The sequence below is a fragment of the Salmo salar genome, chromosome 18 (genome assembly GCF_965601325.2).
Source record: "Salmo salar chromosome 18, fSalSal1, whole genome shotgun sequence".
In the NCBI taxonomy this organism is placed as follows: Eukaryota; Metazoa; Chordata; class Actinopteri; order Salmoniformes; family Salmonidae; genus Salmo; species Salmo salar.
This window is the reverse complement of record NC_138308.1, coordinates 77,233,112-77,256,364: the sequence shown is the minus strand read 5'-3', so window position 1 is coordinate 77,256,364 and position 23,253 is coordinate 77,233,112. Positions and strand designations below refer to the sequence as shown.

At 44.0% G+C, this 23,253-nt stretch overlaps 1 protein-coding gene across 1 annotated transcript in view; it reads right to left on the bottom strand.

Moving 5' to 3' along the window:
* Positions 1–5,064: 5,064 nt before the first annotated feature.
* LOC106577635 (segment polarity protein dishevelled homolog DVL-2) overlaps positions 5,065–23,253 on the bottom strand; it is a 28,017-nt gene continuing 9,828 nt past the window's right edge. The window contains exons 3-15 of the mRNA XM_082965155.1: positions 14,147–14,216; positions 12,491–12,654; positions 10,970–11,079; positions 10,470–10,690; positions 10,284–10,353; positions 9,790–9,929; positions 9,593–9,669; positions 9,404–9,471; positions 9,117–9,251; positions 8,468–8,599; positions 8,176–8,352; positions 7,117–7,350; positions 5,065–6,903 (exon numbers count right to left, since the gene is read on the bottom strand). Coding sequence (XP_082821281.1) covers positions 6,365–6,903; positions 7,117–7,350; positions 8,176–8,352; positions 8,468–8,599; positions 9,117–9,251; positions 9,404–9,471; positions 9,593–9,669; positions 9,790–9,929; positions 10,284–10,353; positions 10,470–10,690; positions 10,970–11,079; positions 12,491–12,654; positions 14,147–14,216 — 2,137 coding nt within the window. The 3' untranslated portion in view covers positions 5,065–6,364. The remainder of the gene's footprint in view (positions 6,904–7,116; positions 7,351–8,175; positions 8,353–8,467; positions 8,600–9,116; positions 9,252–9,403; positions 9,472–9,592; positions 9,670–9,789; positions 9,930–10,283; positions 10,354–10,469; positions 10,691–10,969; positions 11,080–12,490; positions 12,655–14,146; positions 14,217–23,253) is intronic.

Genomic DNA, 23,253 nt, shown 5'->3' with positions numbered 1-23,253 from the left:
AACATTTTAAGCTAAACGTTCTGATCTGTTGCATCAGCTTCTTTACATAAAGTATTTTTTTGATGCTAGTTTTGTATTCATTTGGGATCTATCGCATCCCACAACTGTCCCAGACTATGTTTGGAATATTTATTTCTCACAAACTTTTGTACTATGGGGGATAGTAGATTGACATAGGCTAGTGCTTTTTCTGTTCGTGAGGCCTACTCATCTTGTTGGCTGATGAAAAGTAAACTTGGACAGTTCTTCCAATATCTTCAATATTCGCCTCGGAATTGGATAAATAACTCTGGACAGGTACATCTTCCTTGTCTCACATACCCCTAATACATATAAAGAACAAGCAATGCCTAATACAGTGGATTTAAAAAGTCTACATACCCCTGTTAAAATGGCAGGTTTGTGATAAAATAATGAGACAAAGAAATCATGTGAGAACTTTTTCCACCTTTAATGTGACCTATAACGTGAACAATTCAATTGAAAAACAAACTGAAATCTTTGAGGGGAAAAAAAAAAAAAACTCAACCTGGTTGCATAAGTGTGCACACCCTTAAACTAATACTTTGCTGAAGCACCTTTTGATTTTATTACAGCACCTTTTGGAATAATGGACAAAAAGTTCAACCTTGGTTTCATCAGACCATAACACATTTTCCCCACGTGCTTTTGGGGGACTTGATGTTTGTTTTTACAAACTTCAGCCGGGCTTGGATGTTTTTCATTGTAAGAAAAGGCTTCCGTCTTGCCACCCTACCCCATAGCCCATTCATATGAAGAATACGAGGAGATTGTTGTCACATGTAGCACACAGCCAGTACTTGCCAGAAATTCCTGCAGTTCCTTTAATGTTGCTGTAGGCCTCTTGGAAGCCTCCCTGACCAGTTTTCTTCTCGTCTTTTCATAAATTTTGGAGGGACGTCCAAAATTGTGGTGCCATATTTTCTCCACTTGATGATGACTGTCTTCACTGTGTTCCATGGTATATGTAATGCTTTGGAAATTCTTTTGTACCCTTCTCCTGACTGATACCTTTCAACAATGAGATCCTTCTGATGCTTTGGAAGCTCTCTGCGGACCATGGCTTTTGCTCTGAGATGCAACTAAGAAAATGTCAGAAAAATCCTACTAGAACTAGTGAACTTTATTTGTGATTAATCAGAGTCACTTTAAATGATGGCAGGTGTGTAATGACTTCTATTTAACATGAGTTTGAATGTGATTGGTTAATTCTGAACACAGCCACATCCCCAGTTATAAGAGGGTGTGCACACTTATGCAACCAGGTTATTGTAAGGTTTTTATTTTTTAATTTTTCCCCTCGACGATTTCAGTTTGTTTTTCAGTTGAATTGTTCACATTATAGGGCACATTAACAGTAGAAAAAGTTCTGACATGATTTATCTTTGTCTCATTCTTTTACATCACAAAAACCTGGCATTTTAACAGGGGGGTGTAGACTTTATATCCACTGTATATACAAGACAATCACAATATAATACATAATAGACACCAAAAGGCAGACCGTATCTATCCCGGGCATTTTCTTCTCACCCACGTACTGTAGTCTTACGACTCACTTTTGAGAAATGCCACCATTTTGCATTTTTTCCATTGAGAACTTGAAACTGCCTATGGAGGTTATACATTTCAAAATCTTTGGAAGACTATTCCAAAGAATGCCAGCTGAGTACAAAAGGGTTTCTTTCCCCCATACCAATATTAAATCTAAAAAGAATGTCACTGTCACTCCTTCTAGTGGAATAGTTAGGGGTATCTTGGACCAAGTTAAAGTAGTTACAGAGGTACCTGGGACCATACTATGTACAATCTGATGTACAAGACACAATTTCATCTGAGAGACTCGCTTCTCCACTTTGAGCCATCTCTGGCTTTCAAAGTGGGAACGATCAAGATGAGTACGTGCTAGAAGTTTGCATAAATAATCCTGAGATGTCTGCAGTTGTTTTTTAATCATCTTAGGTGCACTATTATACCAGGATGAGAACGCATAGTGAAAGTGGCACTGACAATAGCCCCTGCCAATGCCACCACTGTATTCTTACACAGAAATGTTGAGGTTTGAGCCAGAAACCAAGTTGTATGGTTCCCTTTGGAGAGAACGTTTTGAACCATGTTCTCCCCTGTCTGATGGTTATCTAGCACACATTCAAGATAATTAAATGTGTCTTTTGCTGTGATCCCTATGTCACATACTCCCAACTTAAATTCAGGGGATTTCCTCAGTTTCACTTTGTACACATAAGATGGGACTTGTCATATAGCCATTTACTGACATTCAGAAGTTCAGCACGGAGGACTTTCTCAACCACATTTTGTCTTTGTGTGAAACCAACAGTGCAGAATCATCTGCATGGAGGACAAGCTTTAACTTCCTGACTGATGTCTTCAGATATTGTTTCAATATATCCACATCATTTTCCTTCCTCATGACGCCATCTATTTTGTGAAGAGCACCAGTCCCTCCTGCATCAAAGCACCCCCACAACGGTGCTGCCACCTCCGTGCTTCATGGTTGGGATGGTGTTCTTTGGCTTGCAGCCTCCCCCTTTTTCCTCCAAACGTAATGATCTTTATGGCCATTTTTGTTTCATCAGACCAGAGGACATTTCTCCAAAAAGTACAATCTTTGTCCCCATGTGCAGTTGCAAACCGTAGTCTGGCTTTTTTATGGCGGTTTTGGAGCAGTGGCTTCTTCCTTGCTGAGCGGCCTTTCAGGTTATGTCGATATAGGACTCGTTTTACTGTGGATACCTTTGTACCGGTTTCCTCCAGCATCTTCACAAGGTCCTTTGCAGTTGTTCTGGGATTGATTTGCATTTTCGCACCAAAGGACGTTCATCTCTAGGAGACAGAACGCGTCTCCTCCCTGAGCAGTATGACGGCTGCGTGGTCCCATGGTGTTTATACTTGCGTACGATTGTTTGTACAGATGAACGTGGTATCTTCAGGCGTTTGGAAATTGCTCCCAAGGATGAACCAGACTTGTGGAGGTCCAAAATGTATTTTCTGAGGTCTTGGCTGATTTCTTTTGATTTTCTCATGATGTCAAGCAGAGGCACTGAGTTTTAAGGTAGGCCTTGAAATACATCCACAGGTACACCTCCAATTGACTCAAATTATGTCAATTAGCCTATCAGAAGCTGCTAAAGCCATGACATTTTCTGGAATTTTCTAAGCTGTTTAAAGGCACAGTCAACTTAGTGTATGTAAACTTCTGACCCACTGGAATTGTGATACAGTGAATTATAAGTGAAATAATCTGTCTGTAAACAATTGTTGAAAAATTACTTGTGTCATGCACAAAGTACATGTTCTAACCAACTTCAAAAAACGACAGTTTAACAAGAAATTTGTGGAGTGGTTGAAAAACGAGTTAATGACTCCAACCTAAGTGTATGTAAACTTCAAACTTCAACTGTCACACACACACACAGTGCATTCAGAAAGTATTCAGACCACTTATTCTAAAAATAGTGTTTAAATAGTGTTTTTTCTTCATCAATTTACACGCAATATCCCATAATGACGAAGCGAAAACAGGTTTGTCGAAATTTTTGCTAATTGATAAAAATAATACTGAAATATCACACTTACATAAGTATTCTGACCCTTTGGGCTCCTGAGTGGTGCAGCGGTCTAAGGCACTGCATCTCAGTGCTAGAGGCGTCACTACAGACACCCTGGTTTGAATCCAGGCTGTATCACAACCGGCCGTGATTGGGAGTTCCATAGGGCGGTGCACAATTAGTCCGGGTTCAGCCGGTGTAGGCCGTAATTGTTAATAAGAATTTGATCTTATCTGACTTTCCTAGTTAAATAAAGGTAATTTACTCAGTACTTTGTTGAAGCACCTTTGGCAGCAATTACAGCCTCAAGACTTCTTGGCTCTGACGCTACAAGCAACATGAGTTTCTCCCATTCTTCTCTGTAGATCCTCGCAAGATCTGTCAGGTTGGATGGGGAGCGTCGCTGCACAGCTATTTTCAGGTCTCTCCAGAGATGTTTGATCGTGTTCAAGTCCGGACTCTGGCTGGGTCACTCAAGGACTTGTCCAGAAGCCACTCCTGCGCTGTCTTGGCTGTGTGCTTAGGGTCGTTGTCCTGTTTGAAGGTGAACCTTCGCCCCAGTCTGAGGTCCTGAGCGCTCTGGAGCAGGTTTTCATCAAGGATCTCTCTGTACTTTACTCCGTTCATCTTTCCCTCGATCCTGACTAGTCTTCCAGTCCCTGCCACTGAAAAACATCCCCACAGCATGATGCTGCCACTACCATGCTTCACTGTAGGGATGGTGCCAGGTTTCCTCCAGACGTGACGCTTGGCATTCAGGCCAGAGTTCAATCTTGGTTTCATCAGACCAGAAAATCTTGTTTCTCATGTTCTGAGAGTCCTTTAGGTGCCTTTTGGCAAACTCGAAGTGGGCTGTCATGTGCCTTTTACTGAGGAGTGGCTTCCGTCTAGCCACTCTTCCACTAAGGCCTGATTGGTGGAGTGCTGCAGATATGGTTGTCCTTCTGGAAGGTTATCCCATCTCCACCGAGGAACTGTGGTGCTCTGTCAGAGTGACCATTGGGTTCTTGGTCATCTCCCTGACCAAAGCCCTTCTCCCCGATTGCTCAGTTTGGCCAGGTGGCCAGCTCTAAACTTCTTCCATTTAAGAATGATGGAGGCCGCGGTATTCTTGGGGACCTTCAATGCTGCAGATTTTCTTTGGTACCTTTCCCCAGGTCTGTGCCTCAACACAAAAGATTGCTGCCCACAATTCAGGGCATTCCTGCATGTGGACCAATAGAAGTATAAAAGAGAGGTTCCTGCAAATGCAGGAAAGCCCACATGCAGGAACGCCCCGAATTCAGGCCGCAATTGAACGCCATTCTCCATCTGTCAACAGAATTCTGCAGCATGAGAAACATGGAAGTCAACAAAATATAACTTATTCAAAGAAAATGCATGACATTTTTCCATCTACTGTGCTGGAAAGTGTGTTAATAAATCTCTATAAAATCCATTTACATATACAAGAGAAAAAACAATTGTCTTTGGATTTCAGTCTATTACACATTTATTCTCAAATACAGAAACAAAAGTGACAATAATGAAATCAAACAAAAATGACACCCCAATGTGACACTGCTATACTTTGAAACTATTGACTTCATTTAGCACCTTTATGGTTCGGTTATACATCCTCATCTCTTGTGGACAGATATCTGCATTTTGTTCTGGGTTAAACGAGATTATCATCATCATCAATATAATATATATTTTCACTCGTACAAAATGGACGCTTACGTGCTTCAGTAACATACAAAATATGAGGAGAGGGATCACAGTTATTTAAGAGAGAAAACTCATGATTCAATCCCAAAAGTACCATTTTCGGTGTGCCCTCTTCTTCCTCCAAGTACCATTTCCTATACCACATAATCCTAGACAGTGTAACAATACATGGCACCCATTCTTGTCATTTGAGGTATCTATCCTCTGAATACTAGACAGAAGTTGGCCTGTACCTTAACATTAACCATTCTGTACGATTGCATTTAAAACTAGTTGGCACACAAATTCATACAAAATAGGATGCTTTACTTAACGTCCCACCATGTTTATAAATCAATGAAAAAACATGATAAATTCCACCTTTTCAAATGTCTTCTTCCCTATAGAAAATAAGAGCAAGTGGCGCCCTCTACTGTTCTAGTCCTCAGGACACTTGGCGACGACTCTTCATTTGGCCCGTTAATATGTTACTTCGGTCAATTCAATGAAAGACCACTACTGTTCCTCACACCCAGCCAGTCAGTCAGTCCCAGGTAGGAAAAACAAACACGATGCTAAAAGGTAAATCAGTTAGAAAACACACAACAGCTTCACAGACGGTGTGTGAGAGGCAGAACTAAACCAATATACATGCTTGAAATCAAACAAGAGTTGCGGCTTATCTGATATGGAGTCCAGCGACATGTTTTGGAGTCATAAGATATGTGGAACGTTGTGGGGGGAGGCGCTGCTCCTAGATCTGACCTCTTGATTGTAGGTCTGTCTAGCTAAACGGTTAGGAGGGAAAACAACCAGACTTGAAAATATGCCAGTATATTTAAGAGGGAAACCAGACGTTATGCATTTCACGTCTTTTACGGTACTGTGCCAAAATTCGTCTGACTCACTGTTGAACCCAGTTTTTACCAGACTAGAAATGAGCGACACCAATCTACTAGGGCCTAATCAGACCACAAGTTAATTACCACCAGACTAGAACAGTCAGTCATCCAGAGAGTGGAATACTCCTAGACCTCACACAAATGGTCACTCACCTCACAAGCACACACACACACACACACACACTACATGACATCCACAAAGAACTCGCTGGGGTTGCCCATTGCTAGGTGGAAGGACTGGCGCGAGGCGGTCAGCTCAGGGGGCACAGAGCCCAGGTCACGGGTTGGGGGGGCCCCGGGTGGTCCTCCAGGGACAGCGGAGGGGCCCAAGCCTGGGTGCATGGGGACCGAGGGATGGTGCTGGTGGAGGTGTCCCATGTTTGGGTGTCCCATGTGTGGATGTTGGGGCACCATCATCACCATCATAGGGTTGTAGGGCATGGGCATCCCGGGGGGGTAGGGCGACATGTGGGGGGGCATGCGGTGATGATGCGAGCGCTGGGATGTGTGGCTGTGTTCGCTGGGCGTGGCCGAGCTGTGGCCACGCCTCAGGCTGCTGCGGACAGAGTATTCCGATTCGCTGCCGCTGCCCGAGCCCTCCCCTTCCCCTCCAGAGGGGGACTTCTCTCCTCCTCCTCCCCCCACCGTGCTGCCAGGACCTCCCTTAATTCCCCGCCGCCTCTCGCCACCCTCACTCTTTGTAGATCCACTGCTCCGACTCCCTAGGGGGACAAAAACAGGTCGGAACTGGTTAGAACGGGTCAGGAGAGAATAGAACAAGTTCAAACAGCTTAAAACTCTCAATGCAGTCACAATTTGGAAATTAGCCACCAAATGTGACACCCTCCCCGACCCTCTTTTCCTACCTCCCCTCTGTCTCTCTTTCTCTTTACCGCCCCTCGCTCTGTCGATCCCTCCCTTCCCTTTGGGCTTACCTTCGCTGTGCTGGCTGGCTGTGCCCGTGCTGCCTGGGGCGAAGCTGTAGCTGGACAGCTCGTGGTAGGGTGGGGGTTGACTGGAGTAGGGGTGAGGGTGGGGGTACTGGAAGGAGGGGAAGGAGTGTAGCAGGGGCCAGGGCGTGACCCCCGGGAGGGGAAGGGGGGCCAGGGTGTCTTGGTCAGAGGCCCCACTGGAGCCGTCGTTGTCGTTCAGGGACAGGTTGGCCATGTCTTGGGGGGAAAGAGGGAAGGAGGGAGGAAGAAGAGAGTAGAGAGGGAGGGGAGAAAAGGAGAGAGGTCAAGTTAAACTGGTTATAGAACTCGTTTGGCCAAAGGGTTTGAATAAGCTGTAATTGTAGGTACATCTACTGAGGAGATACTGTACACTCTTCACCGAATGTTCTTGGACAGTGAAGCTAACATTTTTAATTTGGCTCTATACTCCAGCATTTCGGATTTGAAATCAAAATGTTTCATATGAAGCCACCTTTTATTTTGAGAGGATTTTCGTACACATCTTTTACCGTTTAGAAATTAAAGCACTTTAAGTATCTGGTCCCCCCGTTTGAAGAACTCATAAGTGTTTGGACAAATTCACTTGTAGTGTATTAAAGTAGTCAAACAGTATTTGGTCCCATATTCTTAGCACGCAATGACTACATCAAGCTTGTGACTAAAAACGTTGGATGCATTTGCAGTTTGTTTTGGTTGCATTTTGCCCTATAGTTACTGAATGGTGACTGGAGTCATTTTGTTTCGAAGTGAGTAGATTAATAGATTCTCGACTTGAGGGGGACGGGACGACTAGATATATAAAATGCTTTTACTTCTAAAACCGTAAAACTGGTATGAAAACACCCTCAAATAAAGTGACATTCTGTACTCTCTCTCATAATGTTACATTTTAGCTGCACTGCCCAAATACATACAGATGGGAGTGTATAAGCGTCAACCTTTCCACAAATACCTTTTTTTCCAATAAAAATCAAAGGAATTAAAACTGTTAAGGTTTTTCCCTGTACAAACGCCCCCCCCCCCCCCCCCATAAGTACTCACAGTTCTCGCAGTCGCTGAAGTCTCCGAAGATGTAGTAACACTGCTCTGAGAAGGTGATCTTGTTGACCGTGTGGCGGATGAAGCCGGCCTTCAGCAGGTTACTGGCGTACTTCCGGGCCTCGCGGCGGTCCTGGAAGCCCTCGATGTGGTGGTAAAGCCACTCCACCACGTCAGAACCTGGACACACACACAGGGATGAAAAAAAGGAGAAAAACAGGAGGTGTGTTCCATCAGTTCGACCCCCCCATCCACAGCGTCACTATTGGCCCTCAGTGTTCACACTCTCTCTCACCCAGGAAGGCGTTGGGGATGGTGATCTTGAGCCACATCCTGTCTCTGACCTCCAGGCCAGACTCCGGGGACGCCATGGCCTTAGCCACCGACGCCATGTCAGAGTGGAGGGACAGGTTAAAGTCATCAAAACCTGGAGAGACAGAAGAAGGGGTAAGAGAAAGAAAAGGAGGGAGAGAGAGAGAGAGACGAGGAGAGAGAAATAAAGACATGGAGATGTAAAAAAAAGAAAGGGTGGGGGTTGTAGGGAGGGAGAGAGAGAGGTAGGGGGATAGAGGAGGAGAGAGAAAGGAAGGGATGAAAACAGAGGGAGGTAGACAGCCATCATTGACCACATAAAACAATGAAGACCAGAAGAGAAAGACAGATGTGGCCGGTGCTTCCTGTGCATTGGCCGAGTTTAAAACGCCTGGCACACGAAAAAGGGATGGATAGACCACAATAAAAAAAAAGATGGCAGAGAGGGAGGAGGGCAGAGACAAAAGAAACAGAAGACAAACAGATGAAGTAAGAGACAGCAGACGGGGGCCAAGGAGAAAGAGTGAATGGAGGAGTTGAACGGAGCGTGAGAGTAGGCAAAGTTGAAAAGAGAGAATTCTAAAATAGAGAGACTGAAAGAGAGATAGAAAGAGAAAAAGAAGGGTACTGACGTTCAGTCTCAGTGACGGAGGAGGAAGAGGTGATGGTGCTGAGAGCGGAGCTGGCGGTGTAGGGGGGGTAGGCCCCTGTCAGGGCCACCGAGTGGTTCACCCACACTGCTGGGTCTATTGGCCGGATCGGCTCATCTACAGAAGGGGGGGGGGCAAAATGTCTAATTTATTCATTTGAAACATAATTTATTGACATTTCAGTGGATAATGTATTGATGGCGCCACTATATAAATCTGTCTTCCATCTATCTCCACGGTAGAGACGAGGCGTCCAGCTTACTACTCACTGCGAGGGAGTGTGAAGTAGCCCTGAGGTGACGGGTCCCAGCACTTGGCCACTGTCAGGATGATGGGTCTGAGAGAGAGAGAGACAGGTCATCACCACCATCATCATCATCGTCAACTGACCAGACATTTCACACTGAGAACAACTGGTTGGGAATGTCAATGAGAACGTATTCATGTCAGCCACTGACCCTGGTTTGTGTACGATCTCCCTCAGCACACGGACAGCGTCATCGTTGCTCATGTTCTCAAAGTTGATGTCGTTCACCTTGATGAGAAAGGCAGAGTCATTAAACATTAATGGTTCAATCTTAAGTCAGGAACAAATGGCACCAGCAGCATCATGGCCATCTAGTGTGATCCTGTAGTGCCCTGGGTGACCCCGCACCTGTAGCAGCATGTCCCCGGGTTCGATGCGTCCGTCTGCTGCCACCGCCCCTCCCTTCATGATGGAGCCGATGTAGATGCCCCCGTCGCCCCTCTCGTTGCTCTGCCCCACGATGCTGATACCCAGGAAGTTGTACTTCTCTACAGGGGGGGAGACAAAGAGATTGGGAGATTAGGCTTTGTCCAAAAAGACACCCTTATTCCTTAAATGGTGGATTTCTATAGCCTGGTCGCTGAACTCGCGTTTCACTTCACGTCACAGAATGTGAGCTATTGCAAGACCAGGCTGATTTCACCAGGCTAGGATTTCTCGGCCATTTCAAGAAAGAGTTTTTTTTACAAAACGGATGGGGCAGAGTACTGGTTAGGTAGACGTTAGGTTCGAGGTATAAAATAACGTGAAGAAGCATGACAGTCAAAGAGAAGGTCAGAGAAACAGATGGAAGAGGTAAAAACAACAGAGAGACATTAGAAGGGAACAGTGATGTTACTGACCCATGTTGAGTGTGACGGTAATGATGTTCAGAGACATGGTGGAGTCTGTCACACTGCTGAACGACGACGCCTGAGACAAGACATGGGATAAACACAGTAAAACTACAATATATTCCAACGCAGAATGGGCCATTTCTGACTTGCAATGTTTTAAGTAAAAAAAAAAAAAAAGTATATGTGCAATACCCTTTCTAGCCTCGGGGGGCGCTGTTTCCTGCGTCTGCGGTGGCGTTTGAGCAGCCTGGATGCCGTGCTCTGCTCCGTGGAGCCGCTGAATCGGCTGATGGTGTCGTCCTCCTCGGAGTCACAGAAGCTGGTGGTGTCCAGCTCGCTGCTCATCACAGTGGTAGCGCTCTCATAGCCCGCTAGGTGGCGCTCCATGCCGCTCTGGCCGTTCATCCTCGGCCCTGAGGCACCGCAGAGAGAGAGACACAGAGTGAGGAGAGAGGGCGAGAGAAAGAGAGGCTTTACTATAGCTCTCATGCTTAGTAATGTTGTCAATGTCAATTGTTTTTACCACTAGAACAAGAGTTGTGTTCAGCAGGCCCGAAATGGGAGAAAACATTTTGAAAACGGGAAGCTTGACATTGGCCAATTGGAAACGCTCATTGTCATTGTCCATTTTTTCCTACGTGTGCCCTACTGAACACAACCCAGTGCTGTTTCATCCTGTGCAGAGTGCTCACCACGCTGATCCATGGCCTCCCTGTGTCTGGGTCGTTCTCTCCGAAAAGACACCACGGACTCTGTTTCCGACTGGTCATCCAGGTTCTCCACACTGTCTGCTGCATTGGGACTGAATAGGGAGAGGAGAGGGTAAAAGTAGGGAAAACATAGAAATACTTTGTCCATTCTACTCATTCTAATTCTACGGGTGAACGAGAGATGGTATTGTATGTCGGCTCTGTTACATACATTACCTAATAAACCACAAATAGCAGCACACATAACCTCTAATCAAATAGGCTACAAGCCAGATCAAATTAGGACCGGAGGACAGATAGCTAGCATACAATGGTGTACACCCACTCTGCCCAGGGTGGGAGAAAATGCGCTTTGGTGATGAAGTCACTTCCTTACGTTATTAAAACAGATTTGACCAAGACAAATATGATTCTTTATGTTCTGAATCGTTCAGTGGGGGGTCTTTCTAACATAACAATATCCAAAAAGTCGGATTTCATAACCTAATACATCCGATATTACGCACCGAGCTCTGTTGACAGAAGCGCCGCTTTCTCACAGTGACTTTTGAGGACTTTACATTTTGTGGTGGTCGTCTGCAAAGTTGTTTCAGCAGGTGGCAAAAAGCTAAATTAACACAAGCTGAATTAAATGTATAATGCTTTGTAGATAAAAACGCTCAGCGCTCCGTTGACATTTCACTGACGAGATTTCTCACAAAAACAAGCGCACCTCATTCATTTGAAAAGCGTATACCGAAATATGAAAACACTACATGTCATGTCTCAAAATCGATATCCAGCTTACCTCGATAATGTTTTATGTCCTCCAGATTCGAAAAGAAAAATGAGTTCAAAAGTTGAGACTGTCAGTTCTCACACAGCATCCAGCCTAGCTAACGCTATGCTATTTTCCAGATTTTTTTCTCTGGCCGTTGAATTATTCCCCTTAAACATTCTACATGGGTTAAAACTCCAATAGATTTTGAACGGATTATGATAGACATGAGTTTTGACCATTGGTTTCCTTAGAGGTGCATCTATACAATTAACATATTATTTTACCAATTGGTTAAAAAAATGCATTTCTGATTGGACACCCTACAATGTGTATGATTAGGAAACAATGGATCAAGCCTAGTAGACTGGTACTGTATATCACAACAGGGTTCAAACAGTATTTGAAATTTACATTTTCAATAACAGTGCTAGATGGGCGTGTTTGTACTTTTAGGGCCATTCCATTGGTCCCATTGTGCCAGGCATACTGAATCTAGTGTAGCTAATGATTTTAAACATGATTTGAACCCAGGTTTGCTGTGTACTATGATATTCTAGACAGGTGCTTAAGAGTCAATGGGCAGCACAGGCTATGATCATGTTGAAATGGGCAGTTGTATTTAACAGTAGGTAACATGATGGCTGGAGTTGAATACACTAGATACAGTGTAAGGGATGCAGCACAGTGAGACTAGGACACTGTGATTAATGTGATTGTGGAAGAGGGTGTCTGTGTGTAAGTACTGGAATGATGGGGGTCTGGAGTCACCGATGCCCCCGGTCCTCTCGACAGGTGGGGGTGGGAGGGGAGGAGGAGGGGGTGAGGGCAGGGGCCGTACTTCTGCTGGGGGCGGAGGAAGGACTGGTGATACCAGCTCTGCTGCTGCTGGGGTGTCTGATGATACCAACTGAGGAGGAGAGGAGAATAGTGGAGAGATTGATAGAGGGACAAGGAATTGAAAGTGGATGATAGTGAGGATGGAGGAGGGAAAAAAAGGAGGATGAGGGCGAAAGAGGAGGAATTAAGTAAGAAGCAGAGGAGAGCATACGAGACGGAGGAAATAGGTTGAAGAGGGGGAGAGAAAATAAATATGGGGTTAAAAGAAAGGGATAGGGAGGGAGAAAAAAAATATGGGGCTAAGAGATGTCAATTGCTTTGACAAACACATCTTTACTCCATTCAGAGGAAAATCTCAGGGGCCAACAGACACTAACCCGGCACTTAGCCTGTCTCCCTCCATTATATACCCAGAGTGCTTGAGAGAACGAAAACAGACAGACACACAAACATCACAGTTACACACACTCCTCCATGGATGGTTGCAAGGTAAAAGGAAACACCCATGCAATTTGGCCACTGGTGTTCTATTACCTAATCTCTACAGACCTAGCATACACCTACACACACGCCTAGGGGGGTGCTAACAAACATACCAACTACCTTAACTATCACCACAGATTCTGGTTTTCTATACATTTCTGTTGTATGAAAAGGAGGGACTTGAACAAACTACATGCATTCAAATGTTCTGTCTTGAACTTAACCTTGAGAACCGGTTTGTGGTTTTGATTTAATATCCCTGCCCCAAGTGACAGAGAACAATTTGCCCCCCTTCCTTTAAAAACTTTCCTCCCTCTCCTCTAATGGCTGTTTGACTATAGAGCACTCGTCCCTCTGGGATCATCCCTCCACCATCCTATCATGTATCCATCCTTATGGTCTCCTCTATTTGGCCAACCCCTTTCAATCCCTCTCCCTTCTTTCTTGTCCTCCTCCTCCTCCTTATGCACTTAGCAGATGCATTCCTCCCAAACCCCCCTACCCTGGACAAGTCCCAATGTTTTGTCTGGAGGACTCAAAGTAATAACCTTCTTTAGGGTAGGGTAATCATAAGCGGGGAAATTTGAGGATGTAAGAAATCCTTTGTTTCTTCAGTGTTACGATCACAGATAGTGGGTTCTTGTAACGGTTCTACTAGTAAAAGCAAGGCCATAGCTACAGAGGTCATTAAAGAAAAGTCGGCCATGTTGGCACCAAGAGTTCCATGACAATAACATTCTAATTCGCATTCTTAGAAGATAATGTAATGGTTTGGAACTTTTGACGCCAACACGGTGCCCGTTTAAGCTCTCAATCCCAGAATGAGTTTGCCAGAGTTTGTAGGCTACATCTCTGGCTCTGCTTCAGGTTCAAAGCTCAATTACGTATAATATATTTGAGCTGCTAGGACCATTTCAGCCATATTGCTTCGACTTGGGAACGGGACTTTTACAACTCAGTCCTGGAAAAATAGTTTCAAGCGATTCAGGAATTCCCCCCTCTGGCTCCCCTTCTCCTGCTGGTCTTTTACAGGTCCAAGACAATGGTGTACAGTCTACCTCTCCCAACTCTGTTCTTACCCAGGACACCACACGTCCGTTGAAGCAGGGGAGCTTAGCACTTTCATCCGAGATCTCTTCCTTCACCACCCTGAAGACAGACAGAAGAAAAAGAACAGATGCGGTTGTGATTAGGCCAAGAGTAACAAACAGAGACAAATACACACTGTAAACTCATACACAGGAGACAGACGCAAAGAACAACAAGAGGACACTGCTGCGTTATTGCTTGTTTTCCAATGACTCACCATCATTACCCAAACCACAATGGAGATAAACACACACACACACCAAACTCCCTACAACTAAACAAACTCATGAACAAGCCATTGTTTCTCAAGACTTCTATAACTTCAGACCCTTCTTTCCCTCCACATCCACCTCTTCACTCTTAGTGGACAGGTAGCATCTGCTGTATAATTTCTATCCGTCTACCATGTTATTACCGCAGTACTTAGGACCTGGGCTGGACACGAGGACTGTGTCGAGGAGACACTTAACTGACTGCCCAGACTAGGATCAGGTCCATCGTGAACTACTGGGCACCCCATCTATGAGTAGCTCGCCAAACAATTCTGAAAGTAGCCTACATGCAATTTCCACCGCAAACTGTCAAACAAATCTCAGAAGTATCAGACACACGCAAGATCCCAGCAACATCTCACCCCTGGTTAGCCACTATTGGCTAAAAAAAAAGCTAAATCTAACAATATCTGCCAATTAATTTCCCCCGCCTGTCTGTGTGGTGCACAGGTTTGTCTATCACTCAGTCTGTAGCCAGTTGATGCGATAGGCCTAGCCATCTTGTGGGTTGACAGAAATACTTTCCCCAAAGCCTTCTCAATGAAATGTTAACTGCAAAGCAGGCTTACCTGGCAGAAGTATATCATAAGTATATTATTCGTATCTATTATTTGTTATTTGCAAACTTTGACATGAAATGAGCATTAGTCAGTACAGAACCATCGCTAGAAGGGCACATTCCTCACCTGCTAGATGTGCAATTAAAAAGGGCCAGATGTGCAATTAAAGGGGAATTACACGCAAAATCTACATTTGTTCGTTTTTTTTTATTTTTTTTAAAGTGTCTTCAGATATAAGCATTGACATGGACTCAGAACATCCAATTTCCTTGTTTCTCTATGAACTATTGTAATTTTGCAAGTGAAACCAAAAAAAAATCTAAAAACAGGAAAAATGAAACACATTTTGGAAAATATCAAACAGAATTGGGGGGGGGGGCTGATTTTATAGGGACCTCTAGAGTTTATTAACCATTATTTTACCAGGTACAGTATATTGAAAACAGTGCACTAAGGACCCGGGGAAGAGTTGCAGGGGAGAGAAGAAAAGGTGCGTACTTGAAAGCTATAAATAAAAATTGTAGCTTGCGACGTTTATTTTTTTTTAAAGCAGCTCTCATGATCAAAAAGGTTGGAGACCCCTGCAATAGCCTATGTAAATCTACTATCCCCATCACCTATTCTATTGGTCAGCTTGTCGAGAAAGAAATAGCTATTCCAAAACAGACTCTGGGACAATCAATTTTAGATTTTTAGTCTTTGAACGAAAACAGGATTTCCCGGTCGGAATATTATCGCTTTTTTACGAGAAAAATCGCATAAAAATAGATTTTAAACAGCGGTTGACATGTTTCGAAGTACGGTAATGGAATATTTTGAAATTTTTTGTCACGAAACACGCCGGGCGCGTCACCCTTCGGATAGTGTCTTGAACGCACGAACAAAACAGAGGATATTTGAACATAACTATGGATTATTTTGAACCAAACCAACATTTGTTATTGAAGTAGAAGTCCTGGGAGTGCATTCTGACAAAGAACAGCAAAGGTAATCCAATTTTTCTTATAGTTAATCTGAGTTTGGTGAGTGCCAAACTTGGTGGGTGTCAAAATAGCTAGCCCGTGATGGCGAGCCATCTACTCAGAATATTGCAAAATGTGCTTTAAAATAGCGATTGCATAAAGGAGTTCTGTATCTAAAATTCTAAAATAATTATGTTTTTGTGAACGTTTATCGTGAGTAATTTAGTAAATTCACCGGAAGTTTGCGGTGGGTATGCTAGTTCTGAACGTCACATGCTAATGTAAAAAGCTGGTTTTTGATATAAATATGAACTTGATTGAACAAAACATGCATGTAATGTATAACATAATGTCCTAGGAGTGTCATCTGATGAAGATCATCAAAGGTTAGTGCTGCATTTAGCTGTGGTTTGGGTTTATGTGACATAATATGCTAGCTTGAAAAATGGGTGTCTGATTATTTCTGGCTGGGTACTCTGCTGACATAATCTAATGTTTTGCTTTCGTTTATAAGCCTTTCTGAAATCGGACAGTGTGGTTAGATTAACGAGAGTCTTGTCTTTAAAATGGTGTAAAATAGTCATATGTTTGAGAAATTGAAGTAATAGCATTTCTAAGGTATTTGAATATCGCGCCATGGGATTCCACTGGCTGTTGAGTAGGTGGGACGATTTCATCCCACATACCCTAGAGAGGTTAAGCGTGCCTTGAACTTAAAATAAAATTGAGTGTCACCGTCACACCACCTCCTCCATGCATCACGGTGGGAACCACATGTGGAGATCATCTGTTTACCTACTCGGCGTCTCACAAAGACACGGCGGTTGGAACCAAATCTCTCAAATTTGGACTCATCAGACCAAAGGACAGATTTCTACCGGTCTAAATGTCCATTTCTCGTGTTTCTTGGCCCAAGCAAATCTATTCTTCCTATTGGTTTGCTTTAGTAGTGGTTTCTTTGAAGCAATTTGACCATGAAGGCCTGATTCACTCAGTCTCCTCTGAACAGTTGATGTTGAGATATGTCTGTTAATTGAACTCTGTGAAGCACTTATTTGGCTGTAATTTGTGAGGCTGGTAACTTGAATGAACTTATCCTCTGCACCAGAGGTAACTCCAGATTTTCCTTTCCTGTGTCGGTCCTCATGAGAGCCAGTTTTATCATAGCGCTTGATGGTTTTTGCGACTGCACTACAAAAAACTTTCAAACTGACCATGTCTTAAAGCAATGATGGACTGTCATTTCTCTTTGCTTATTTGAGCTGCTCTTGCCATAATGTGGACTTAGCCCTATTTGGTAAAAGACCATCTCTGTATACCCCCCCTACCTCGTCACAACACAACTGATTGGTTCAAACGCATTAAGGAGGAAAGAAATTCCACAAATTAACAAGACACACCTGTAAATTGAAATGCATTCCAGTTGACTACCTCATGAAGATGGTTGAGAGAATGCCAAGCATGTGCAAAGCTGCCAAGGCAAAGGGTGGCTACTTTGAAGAATCTCAATTATAAAATACATTTTGATTTGATTAACAACTTTTTGGTTACGACATGATTCCATGTGTTATTTCATAGTTTTGATGTCTTCTATTTAATCTAAAATGTAGAAAACAATAAATCAAGCGAAACCCTTGAATGAGGTGGTGTCCAAACTTTTGACTGGTACTGTACATAACGACTATACTGTACACACTCGCCAATTTAATTCCACAAAATTATGCAAATTAACCTATAGACCGATTAGCATGACCAGCCAAATGTATTTCCATCAATGTATACGCTAAAAAGCATTATTTCGCAAATGGGATTTTTTTTTTTTTCCCCTTTCCCGGACAATTAGTCTGCACCAATTTTCTTTACTGGCTTTCCTATTTTCTATGGTCAAAAGCCGGCTATTACCAGCTAACGGAAACCCTGAGACAGGTTGTGTGCGCGTATGGATGTCGGTGTTTGCAACATTGTGTGTGTAGTACGGTCTGCTAGGCCCACTCTGGGGTGTTGTAAGCAGCGGTTGTGGCCAGATTGTTGTGGGTGAGTGGTAGCACCGGGCCAGATTGTTGTGGGTGAGTGGTAGCACAGGGCCAGATTGTTGTGGGTGAGTGGTAGCACAGGGCCAGATTGTTGTGGGTGAGTGGTAGCACAGGGCCAGATTGTTGTGGGTGAGTGGTAGCACAGGGCCAGATTGTTGTGGGTGAGTGGTAGCACAGGGCCAGATTGTTGTGGGTGAGTGGTAGCACAGGGCCAGATTGTTGTGGGTGAGTTAGCACAGGGCCAGATTGTTGTGGGCACTGGGGAGGCATTGTCACCATGAGGAGGCTGGCCTTGTGTGAGCGAACTTGGTTTAGTCTCTCTCACATACACAAATCTCTTATTTCTTTACCTCCTCTTGGTACCCCTCTCTTTCTTGCTTTCCCTCCTACCTTCTTTTTCTTACCCTGCTCTCTCTCTCTCACCGTCTCTGAATAATTTTGGTTGCTCGCTCCTCTTCTTTCTCGCTCTGTGAGGACTAGGGTTGCACATGTCGGCGGAATATTCAGAGGTAGAAACTTTCTGTGGGAATTAACGGGAATATATGCAAATTGATATTAATACCATTTAAATGTAGATGTTTTTTACATTGGATATATTTACAATATCATATGGAGACAGAAACAAACCTTTTACCTTATCATAAGTAGACAATTGCAAATTATTAAATCCTTCCAATAGAAATAAAAAACAATTTAGTTACGAATTTAACTTTAATTAAATGAGTTGACTCTTCACATGGGATGATTTCACTGAACAACAAAAGGGAATATTGAATGATTTTTTATTAAAACATTTATTTCACCTTTATTTAACCAGGTAGGCTAGCTCAGAACAAGTTCTCATTTACAACTGTGACCTGGCCAAGAAAAAGCAAAGCAGTGCGACACAAACAGAGTTACACATGGGATAAACAAAACATACAGTCAATAACACAATAGAAAAAAAGTCTATATACAGTGTGTGCAAATGAGGTAAGATAAGGGAGATAAGGCAATAAATAGGCCATAGTGGCGAAATAATTACAATTTAGCAATTAAACACTGGAGTGATAGAGACTAGAGTGATAGATGTGCAGAAGATGAATGTGCAAGTAGAGATACTGGGGTGCAAAGGAGCAAAAATTGTAAATAACAGTATGGGGATGAGGTGGGCTATTTACAGATGGGCTATGTACAGGTGCAGTAATCTGTGAGCTGCTCTGACAGCTGGTGCTTAAAGTTAGTGAGCGAGATATGGGTCTCCAGCTTCAGTGATTTTTGCAATTCATTACAGTCATTGGCAGCAGAGAACTGGAAGGCGGCCAAAGGAGGAATTGGCTTTGGGGGTGACCAGTGAAATATACCTGCTGGAGCGCGTGCTACGGGTGGGTGCTGCTATGGTGACCAGTGAGCTGAGATAAGGTGGGGCTTTACTTAGAAAATACTTAGATGACATAGAGCCAGTGGGTTTCGCGACATATGAAGCGAGGGCCAGCCAACGAGAGCATACAAGTCGCAGTGGTGGGTAGTATATGGGGCTTTGGTGACAAACCGGATGGCACTGTGATAGACTGCATCCAATTTGATGAGTAGTGTTGGAGGCTATTTTGTAAATGACATTGCCGAAGTCAAGGATCGGTTGGATAGTCAGTTTTAGGAGGGTATGTTTGGCAGCATGAGTGAAGAATGCTTTGTTGCGAAATAGAAAGTCAATTCTAGATTTACATTTTGGATTGGAGATGCTTAATGGGAGTCTGGAATGAGAGTTTACAGTCTAACCAGACACCTAGGTATTTGTATATGTCCACATATTCTAAGTCAGAACCGTCCAGAGTAGTGATACTGGACGGGCGGGCAGGTGCTGGTAGCGATCGGTTGAAGAGCATGCATTTAGTTTTACTTGCATTTAAGAGCAGTTGGAGGCCCTGGAAGGAGAGTTGCATGGCATTGAAGCTTGTCTGGAGGTTAGTTAACACAGTGTCCAAAGAAGGGCCAGAAGTATACAGAATGGTGTCGTCTGCGTAGAGGTGGATTAGAGAATCCCCAGCAGCAAGAGCAACATCATTGATGTATAGAGAGAAAAGAGTCGTATACAGAGAAAAGAGTCGGCCCGAGAATTGAACTCAGTGGCACCCCCATAGAGACTGCCAGAGGTCCGGACAACAGAACAGAGATCCGGACAACAGGACAATGATGCCCAATGATCCATCGCATCTCCCAAAAACGTATTCAACATACATCTGTAAAATGATAGTCTAGAAACTAAAGCTTTGGTTGTCTTCCTCTCAGGCTTCCATCTTCTCCCTGTCCAACACTTGAACATCAGACTCGGACTCATCTTCACTGTCACTTTACAACCTTGTTGAGGATGGCTCATTGTCAGGCTCAAAAAGCATTTTTCAACCCTTGCATTGGTCAGCCTGTTGCGTGCTTTGGTGTGCGTGTTCCCAAACAAGGACCAGTTGCGCTCTGAGGCGGCTGATGTTGGTGGGATTTGGAGGATGATGGAGGCAACAGGGGAAAGAGCCTCAGATCCACAAAGTCCCTTCCACCAGGTGGCTGATGAGATATGTTGGCACGACTGCCATATATGCATCTCCATCCCAAAGCCCTTGCTTGGAAGTGTACGTCGCCAGACTGCCAAGAACCTTGCCCTCATCCAGGCCAAGGTGGCGAGACGCAGTAGTGATGACACCATAGGCCTTGTTGATCTCTGCACCAGACCGGATGCTCTTGCCAGCATACTTGGGGTCCAACATGTACGCTGCGGCGTGTATGGGCTTCAGGCAGAAGTCTTCACGCTGTTGATGTATTTCAGAACTGCAGTTTCCTCTGCTTGGCGCAACCGTGAAGTGGGCAGGGCAGTAGGGATTTCTTCTCTTACATCTGCAAGCAGAGTCTGAACATCAGACAGGATGGCATGGTCTCAAATCTGTGCAATGGCTACTGCTATAGGTTTCAGGAGTTTCAGGCTGCTTACCAATCTCTCCCAAAATACATCATCCACGAGGATCCTCTTGATGGGGTTGTCCATATCAGCAGACTGTGATATGGCCATTTCTTGGAGAGAGTCCGTCCCCTCCAGGAGACTGTCAAACATGACACCACCCCAACGGGTGTTGCTGGGCAGCTTCAATGTGGTGCTCTTATTCTTCTCACTTTGCTTGGTGAGGTAGATTGCTGCTATAACTTGATGACCCTTCACATACCTAACCATTTCCTTGGCTCTCTTGTAGAGTGTATCCATTGTTTTCGGTGCCATGATGTCCTTGAGGAGCAGATTCAATGCATGAGCAGCACAGCTAATGGGTGTGATGTGAGGGTAGGACTCCACTTTAGACCAAGCAGCCTTCATGTTCGCAACATTGTCGGTCTCCAGGGCTAATACCTTCTGTGGTCCGAGGTCATTGATAGCTGCCTACAGCTCATCTGCAATGTAGAGACCGGTGTGTATGTTGTCCCTTGTGTCTGTGCTCTTGTAGAATACTGGTTGAGGGGTGGAGATGTAGTTAATTATTACTTGCCCGTGTAACATTTGACCACCCATCAGAGATGATCGCAATACAGTCTGCTTTCTTTATGATTTGTTTGACCTTCACTTGAACTCTGTTGAACTCTGCATCCAGCAAATGAGTAGATAAAGCATGTCTGGTTGGAGGGGTGTATGCTGGGCGAAGAACATTCAGAAATCTCTTCCAATACACATTGCCTGTGAGCATCAGAGGTGAACCAGGTGCATACACAGCTCGAGCAAGACATTCATCAGCATTTCTCTGACTACGTTCCTCCAACTTCTGACCCCAGGAGGACCATGAGCTGCTGCTATCGATAAGGTGTCTGATTCATCATTTTCACCTCAAATAGAAGTAGAGGGACTTTCGTCAGAGGTTGCTTGTTGTGAGCGCTGAGGGAACTTTATGTACTTGGCCAGATGATTCTGCATCTTTGTTGCATTATTCACACATGATTTGGCACAGTATTGGAAAATGTACACAGCTTTTCCTTCTACATTAGCTGCAGTGAAATGTCTCCACACATCAGATAGTGCCCGTGGCATTTTCCTGTAAAGATTAGGAAAAAATGAGTTAAAAAACCCAAATACAATTCCAGGTACAGATAAATAGTTAAACAGATTAAATAACTCCTTTGTAAGATAAATGTTTTAAAATGAAACATGTATGGAAACAGGTGAATTAACACTCAGTTAGTAGGCTCAAGCAAGCTAAAACCCACAGTTTTTGCTACCAACTAGCAGAAATTGTTAGAAATTATTTTAAACACTTTGCTGTAGCCAACTATTTACTAGTTTTAAAAAATCATGCATGTCATAAAATATATTCACCCCACCCAGTATTGTAATCAAAACTTACCAGAAAGCATGTAGTCCTTAGCTCAGACAGTGTAGTAGTGTGGGCTCAAGAGCATCTCATTAGTGTGCAAGATCTTGAGAATCAGCTGTACATGTGATGGAAGAATGCATTGTGCATGCAGAGGGTTGCAATTCCATTGAATTGGGGATAGTTTAACCAAAATATGCCACAAGACCTAGAATTGCCTTATGTGTATCCCACAAAAAAGGTTAACTGTTATAAGCTAACTTTTTTGATGAATTTAAACAAAATTCCCCAAATTCCCGGGCTTAAATTCCCATGGAAAATTTCCGGAAATTCACTGGAAAGTTTCCAACCCTTTGTAACCCTAGTGAGGACGGACTCAAATTGCATCCAGAAAGGGACAGACAGATGCAACATTCTACACAACAGAGTAACTGTCCACATTCCTCACCATTACAAACAAACAAATTACCTCCCCTCAAGCTATTTCACCAATGCACAAAAAAAAGCCTCAAAACACAAACATCTCGAATATTCCCTCATAACCATTACTCCTTGGCCGCACATCCCAAACAAACAAACTTTTTACTCCCGTCTATTAGTCTCTCACACATCACACCCAAAACAACCATCTACTTCCCCCACCCCTCCTGTCCATCTCTCGCGCCTCTGTTCATGTTGACTCTGCCGCAGCCAGACCCCCAGCAAATGTCCTCTCTCCAACCCTAGGTTGTCCTGGTCTGCTCCACTCCATGCTGCTGGCTCTGGCCTGACTGACACACAGCCTGTCTGACAGCTGGCTCGCACTCCCGGAAATGAAAACACACAAGGAACAGGCAAAATACACCCTGATGCTTTAGTTACTTTGCTGAGGCCACAGGCTGAAGTAACAGACCCTGAGAAAAGTAGCTCGGTTTTGATTGGGTAGCTGACTTCTGAGCAGAGTTTAAACGTAGC